The 7,870-nt window shown below is 47.5% G+C and overlaps 1 protein-coding gene across 1 annotated transcript; it reads left to right on the top strand.

Moving 5' to 3' along the window:
• Positions 1–431: 431 nt before the first annotated feature.
• LOC135097645 (proline-rich protein 2-like) lies at positions 432–6,010 on the top strand. Its single transcript, XM_063999596.1, has 5 exons — positions 432–1,494; positions 1,771–1,932; positions 2,142–2,217; positions 4,333–4,589; positions 5,949–6,010. Exons 1-2 carry the CDS (start codon positions 432–434, stop codon positions 1,785–1,787), a joined length of 1,080 nt encoding a protein of 359 aa, XP_063855666.1. The 3' UTR covers positions 1,788–1,932; positions 2,142–2,217; positions 4,333–4,589; positions 5,949–6,010.
• The last annotated feature ends 1,860 nt before the right edge of the window (positions 6,011–7,870 follow it).

A 7,870-nucleotide genomic window follows, 5' to 3' on the forward strand; every position in this document is an offset into this window, starting at 1 on the left:
GCCCCACCCACCATCAGCCACACCAGTCCCTACCACAGCCTCCGTCCCCCGCCCCCACACCAGGAGCACCTGCCCCGGGACTGCCTGCCCCGCCCCCAGCAGACACCGCCCCCAGCCTCCCCTGTCCAGAGGGAGCGCGCCCCTCACAGGTCACGCTCCCGCTCCCCCCGCCACCTGCCCCGTGCCAGGTCCCCTGTCACACGCCACAAGTCCCCGCCCCGCCCTAGCCCTGCCAAGGACCGCTCACCCCGCCCCCGCCGTCCCCAGGCCAGGACCCGCTCCCCACCAGGGGCAGGACACCTCCCCGGGGCCGCTCCCCCGTGCGTGCCCGCAGCCCCTACAAGAACCGGTCCCCGCCACCCCGGGCACGCTCTCCTCCCAAGGCTAAGTCCCCGGGGCGCGGCCGCTCCCCCCACCGTGCTGCCTCCCCCATGCACGGCTGTTCACCACCGTGGGGAGCCAGTCCTCCTGGGGGGCGGGGCCGAGTCTCCCCGAAGCTGCGGTCGCCTCGCCGCACCCATGATTTTCGCTCCCGCAGCTGGTCCCCCCAGCACCGCAGGAAGGCCGGCGGCGGCAGCCCCGAGGCGCGGCGCAGCAGGCGGGGCGGCAAGCTGGCCATGACCCCGCCCCGTCAGGCCAAGGGGGCCAGGGAGTGCCGCTCTCCTCTGCCCCGCCGCTACCACAGCCCCACCTCTCCTTCACAGCCCCAGCCCCCTGCGCCGCTCCCCCTCCCGCAGCCCAGCCCGCCCCTACCACCACGGCCCACACACCCCAGAGCGCCCCCCGATGGTGGCCGCTTCCCTGCTTCACCGCCAGATGGCTACTCAGGGCGTGGCGGCCGCCACACTCCCGAGGGCTCCCCACCCACAGACCACCACCAGTACCACAGCCCCGTGGGGCAGTACCGCAGCTGCATCAGTCCTCCCTTCTCCCGCAGCCCCCCGTGGAGCCCCGGTGGGGGGCGCCGCGCCAGCCCCATGGGGTGGCGCAGTCCACGCTACCAACACCAGCACCACCACCACTACACTCCCCCGCCCCATGACCGCTGGAGCCCCCAGCGCTCCCCATGCTGTGCTACCCGCTCCCCGGGGCGCCGCTCACCACCCCCAGGCCACCGTGCCTCCCCGGGGCGGGGCCGCTCACCCCTGAGCCGCTCCCCACGCCACTCCCCGCGCCGGTGCCCGGGGCTGAGGTCCCCCCGCCGCTCCCCTTCCCCACGGGGTGAGGTGTACCCCTACGAGCGGCGGGGCTGGGGCGGGGCAACCTGGGAGTGGAAGGCGTCCCAACACCACAGCCCCAAGGCAGAGCAGGGGGAGGCGCGGTACAGGAGGGGCAGCGCAGGGGACAGTGCTCCCCTCAAGACAGACGCTGACTCCACCATCAGCGACTCAGAGCTGCCCTCCGCTGCGCCCCCTGCTCCCCCTAAAGCAGCAGCAGCAGCAGCAACAGCCACAGCAGGTGTACAGCTGGCCCTACCCTCCACAACCACAGCAGGTAAGAAGAGGCAGGCAGGCTGGTTGTCACTGCCTGTGGCACTGCAGCACTGTGGCACTCAACACAGCCACAGCAGGAGAGGCAGGGGAGAGCTCACACACACACACACACACACACACACACACACACACACACACACACACACACACACACACACACACACACACACACACACACACACACACACATTACTTATATAACTGTCACTAATTACACACAAGTAATTCTTTCACAGGTCAATTATCAACCCCCAAACTAACCCCCTCCTTCCAACAGTTCCAGTACCCTTATGATGCAGCTGAGGGGACTGACACTGCCACCACCACCACCACCACTGCCACCACCGCCACAACAAGGGTTATTCAGGTGTTGCCCCAATATGCTTCAACCCCACAGCCCCACTCCCCCATGACAGTGCAGGCAGGGAATGTCATACAGGTGAGAGAGAGAGAGAGAGAGAGAGAGAGAGAGAGAGAGAGAGAGAGAGAGAGAGAGAGAAAGTTTTTTACATACAGAAAGGAGAGACAGAGATAGAAAATCAATCTTACTACTACTACTACTACTACTACTACTACTACTACTACTACTACTACTACTACTACTACTACTACTACTACTACTACTTCTGACCACCTCCTCCCCCTCAGGTTGTTCCAGGGAGGTGGAGGTGGGCCACACACACCTGGGTTACCTGTGGCTTGGCTGATCTCCCTCCTCCAGCAGGTGAGAGAGAGAGAGAGAGAGAGAGAGAGAGAGAGAGAGAGAGAGAGAGAGAGAGAGAGAGAGAGAGAGAGAGAGAGAGAGAGAGAGAGAGAGAGAGTATATATATATATATCTGCTGTTATTGTATTTATTTGTGTATATTTTCCTTACAGAGTGATTGATTGATTAAATGATATATATTGGTGTTAATATATACAGACAGACTGGTATATAGACATTCTGATATGTGATGGCCAGTCTGTGGACCACAAGGCCTTTGTGGACCAATGAATGTTTTACACTAAGGTTTATTAAGACCAGTGTTTTATTCAGCTATCATGAAAAAAAAAACAGTACATAATTATATAGTAAGTAATTCATAACTTTAACCCAATCAAATTATAGATACTTGCAAGAAATAATGATACCAATAACACAAGCAAATAATAATAATAATAATAATTACTACAAATTACAATTATATGTTTATAATAGTAGAGCTGATTACAATGGGAAAAATAATAAATACAACGAATAATTACGAGAGCTGGGTCCAGTGCTTGGTTCCTCGTGAGACGACACTCTGTTGGGCACGGGAGGTTCAGCAGAAGGGTATCTTAAGTTACCTGTCTGTCTTAACTGAATATCATGAGCCTGTGTCTGTTATGTTTGTATTAAGAGCTTTGTATACAAACGGCAAGGTCTGGAATACAGTAATGTCTCCAGTTTCTAGGAGTTTAAGGTCCCTAAATGTAGGACACTGGTAGGTTCGGACTTTTACTGTGTGTGTGAGCAACATATAGTGAGTTTTGTTTATGTTAAGAGATAATTTATTGGATTCCAGCCAGTTGACCACATGGATCAATTCAATATTCATTGAATGTTGAATGTAGTTCACTTAGGACCAGATATAAACACTAATATTCTCCAATTCCTTTAAGAAATCTTTTAAATTACCACTAGGAGAAAAAGAGAGAGAGAGAGAGAGAGAGAGAGAGAGAGAGAGAGAGAGAGAGAGAGAGAGAGAGAGAGAGAGAGAGAGAGAGAGAGAGAGAGAGAGAGAGAGAGAGAGAGAGAGAGAGAGAATGTTTTAGATATTATTATTATTATTATTATTATTATTATTATTGTTATTGTTATTATTATTATTATTATTATTATTATTATTATTATTATTATTATTATTATTACATATTTTGTCTTTCTCATTATTTCTCTTATTATCTCATCATTTCTTCTTCTTCTTCTTCTTCTTCTTCTTCTTCTTCTTCTTCTTCTTCTTCTTCTTCTTCTTCTTCTTCTTCTTCTTCTTCTTCTTCTTCTTCTTCTTCTTCTTCTTCTTCTTCTTCTTCTTCTTCTTCTTCTTCTTCTTCTTCTTCTTCTTCTTCTTCTTCTTCTTCTTCTTCTTCTTCTTCTTCTTCTTCTTCTTCTTCTTCTTCTTCTTCTTCTTCTTCTTCTTCTTCTTCTTCTTCTTCTTCTTCTTCTTCTTCTTCTTCTTCTTCTTCTTCTTCTTCTTCTTCTTCTTCTTCTTCTTCTTCTTCTTCTTCTTCTTCTTCTTCTTCTTCTTCTTCTTCTTCTTCTTCTTCTTCTTCTTCTTCTTCTTCTTCTTCTTCTTCTTCTTCTTCTTCTTCTTCTTCTTCTTCTTCTTCTTCTTCTTCTTCTTCTTCTTCTTCTTCTTCTTCTTCTTCTTCTTCTTCTTCTTCTTCTTCTTCTTCTTCTTCTTCTTCTTCTTCTTCTTCTTCTTCTTCTTCTTCTTCTTCTTCTTCTTCTTCTTCTTCTTCTTCTTCTTCTTCTTCTTCTTCTTCTTCTTCTTCTTCTTCTTCTTCTTCTTCTTCTTCTTCTTCTTCTTCTTCTTCTTCTTCTTCTTCTTCTTCTTCTTCTTCTTCTTCTTCTTCTTCTTCTTCTTCTTATTATTATTATTATTATTATTATTATTACATATTTCTCTCTCTCTCTCTCTCTCTCTCTCTCTCTCTCTCTCTCTCTCTCTCTCTCTCTCTCTCTCTCTCTCTCTCTCTCTCTCTCTCTCTCTCTCTCTCTCACAGATCCCACAAACTTACAATAATACTTTTACCCTTCTCTCTCATCCTCTCTCTCACTTCCACTGACTCTCTCTCTCTCTCTCTCCTTTTGCAGCAAATCCCAAGAATCAACGAGGACATTGTGGACCCAGAGATTGCAACAGCAGCAAGAGAGAGAGAGAAGCAAGAGAGGAGGGAGAGGAAGGAGAGGAGGAGGAGAGAGAGAGGGAAGCCAGGAGGGAGGCACGTCAGAGAGAGAGGGAGAGGAAGAGGTTGATTCTATTACAACAACAACTGCAACAACAACAACAGTTAGTCAGTGAGGAGGGGGAGGGTCCGTCCTCTGATGCTGAGGATGAGGTATTGTTCAGGGTAAGTAGTAGTAGTAGTAGTAGTAGTAGTAGTAGTAGTGCATCCATTTTTAAACTTTCCGAGATAATCTTATTTCAACAGGTAGAGATGAAAAGTCCTCTAACTGATAAAAAAAAACATTATCTATTTATTTTGTTATGTAGGAGGGGCACCAGCCAGCCGTGGGAGACAAAACTGCAATAAAAGAAGACTCTCTGAGGTGTGGCTCCCCAAAATAGAATTACAAATGGTAGTCTGAGTTTACATGAACACTGGAGGGTGCTGTCAGGCCAAACCAGCCCCCCATCTGTGCCTATGCAGTGTCTGGCCAGGCACTAGTGTGTTTTGGGGGCTCAGACCAGCACATTCCCACTGTTTATCCATTGTTTGAGTTGATGCATTGTCTGGCCAGCCACTTGTGTGTATGTAGGGGACTCGGACAAGTTTATTTAATGTTCAGTGACCCGTTTGCAGGCACAGGGGTGTTGACAAGCTGGGTGTGCAGGAGATAGACAGTTAGAAAGGTTTACAGTTCAAATGCTACATGTATCTTAAAAATACAGATAATAAGTGGATAAATAGATTGAAATTAATATAAAATACCATTCTTTATTTAACACTTAACCAAACTTAACCAACATACACATACAGAGAATGAGTTAGTGCATGCAAAAATGAGAAAACATGCATAGACAAAAATAAATGAAGGTCAGAATGATGAGAGAGAGAAGGATGAGAGGAGGAAGAGATGAGGTAAGTGGGGAGACGAATGCTGAGAGAGAAAGAGATGAGAGAAGGAGAGAGTTGGTGTACAAATCTGGCTGTTGTAGCTGCCCAAGCTGAATAAAAAGATACAAGTTAATGGTATTTTCAAAGGACACATACCACTTATAGTTCAAAGAAGGGATGGATGCTGGAGATTAGTTCATGTTTTACTATTTTTATTTTAGCTTAGTGAAATGAAATTACTACGGCTTATTTGAATGAAGGAAAAATGTCTCTGGAGGGGATTGTGTCAGTGAGTAAAAAGGTTCACACACACACACACACACACACACACACACACACACACACACACACACACACACACACACACACACACACACACACACACACACACACACACACAAACACAGACCTCATCACTTTATATAGCTAAAATATACACGTGACACAAATGTACAGATAATGATTCTCTCTCTCTCTCTCTCTCTCTCTCTCTCTCTCTCTCTCTCTCTCTCTCTCTCTCTCTCTCTCTCTCTCTCTCTCTCTCTCTCTCTCTCTCTCTCTCTCTCTCTCTCTCTCTCTCTCTCTCTCTCTCTCTCTTACACTCAAAATCACTCCAAATTCTCACTCTTTCACCCTCTCTCTCTCTCTCAGCAGTACACAGGAGACAAGGATGGGAGCTACTCTCCCCCTCCCCCTCCAGGGTCGCCGCCCCCTTCACTGCATTGAAGTTGTACCCAGGCTACACCCACTACACCTTCACAGCTCCCAGCACTGCAGTTATATACACACAGCCTTCCCCACAGCAATATGGTAAGTAGTAGTAGTAGTAGTAGTAGTAGGATAACAATTTGTGGATTATTGAATGAAAAAATAAATAGATGGGTTGATAACAGCAATAACAGTAGTAGTAGTAGTAGTAGTAGTAGTAGTAGTAGTAGTAATAATAGTAGTAGTATCATTATTATTACTGATTCAAAAATAATAATGATGACCTAATTTAACCTCCCCCTCCCCCCACCCCCCATAGCTTACAACCAAGTGGCAGCCATCCCAGGGGGGTCATGGTGGCCAACCAGGGGGAGCAACAACCCCCACCAACCCCCCACAGGGATGTTCAGTTACCCTGGGTATGTGTACACCACCCTCTACTCCCCTTCCCCCTCCCCTGCCTCCACTATGTTCTTCCACCAGCAACACCACCAGCAGGAGGAGGAGGAGGAGGAGGAGGAGGAGGAGGAGGAGGAGGAGGAGGAGGAGGAGGAGGAGGAGGAGGAGGAGGAGGAGGTATCAACAAGAGAAAGAGAAGAGGACACGTGTGGCTCCGGTCGGAACTCCTCGGGGAATTGCCGGCTCACCTCTGAAGTGAGTAAGAGGAATTGTTAAGGCTTATTTAGTTATTTCATCTATTTATTTTGAAGGGAACAGTCTTATTTTAAAGGGGCAGGGGGTAAGCAAAATGTACATGATATACATATGAAGGATTTCTTTTACTTATCAATTTTTTGCATTAACTATTGGACAGTCTCATTATGAAGGGGCTGTGGTGAACTAATGTATGCTGTGGGGCCTTGCTGTGTAGGTATGTGGCCAGCTGTGCTATGCCTAACCTGGGGTGTAATACAATGCTCCACAAGACTGTTCCTTTCCACCAGGTGGCAATGAGGCTAGGACCAGTGTCTTGCCAGGGTGTAGCGCTGCACCACACAGAGGACATCCGTTGCCCCATACACGCCACACCCTTTCTCCACAACTCTGTACATGTATCTAAATATACATATTTTTATACGTTCACCTTTGACATTCACCTGAAAACCACAGAAACTCACCAAGAGTGACTTTACCTATCACACAAAGCTAATAAACTAATGAACAGTGTCCACCGGTAATTCATAATTAAAAAAACACTCTGGAACAACCCCTTAAACACCCCAACACACCTGCAAACACACAACAACACATTAAAAACACATTACAACATACAAACTCCTTCAAAACACACCAAAATATCCTCAAACACTTCTAGACACACCACCACTACCACTACTACTACTACTACTACTACTACTACTACTACTACTACTACTACTACTACTACTACTACTACTACTACTACTACTACTACTACTAACAGCCCCTATATCTTACAGGAAAAGCGTACCAGCCAGCCTGCCCACCACACCCAAGTCAACAACCACTCTGTCGTCACTGCAGAAAAACACAATCAACATGACCTGTTCTCCCCTGAGGTAAGCCCCTGGGAGTGTGTGGGGGTCCTGTGGGTGTCTGGGGGTCTTCCAAGGGGTCCTGGGAGCTTGGGGGGGTCTGCAAGGTGTTATTGTGGGTGAATATTTAATCCTTCTATCCTGAGGTGGGTCTGGAAGATCCTAGTAATAACAATAATATAATATCTAACATACATACGTACATACATACACACAAACTCTCTCTCTCTCTCTCTCTCTCTCTCTCTCTCTCTCTCTCTCTCTCTCTCTCTCTCTCTCTCTCTCTCTCTCTCTCTCTCTCTCTCTCTCATGATTAACTGTACAATTCATAATAAATTTTTACATTACCTA

The sequence above is a fragment of the Scylla paramamosain genome, unplaced genomic scaffold (genome assembly GCF_035594125.1).
Source record: "Scylla paramamosain isolate STU-SP2022 unplaced genomic scaffold, ASM3559412v1 Contig27, whole genome shotgun sequence".
NCBI classification, from domain to species: domain Eukaryota; kingdom Metazoa; phylum Arthropoda; class Malacostraca; order Decapoda; family Portunidae; genus Scylla; species Scylla paramamosain.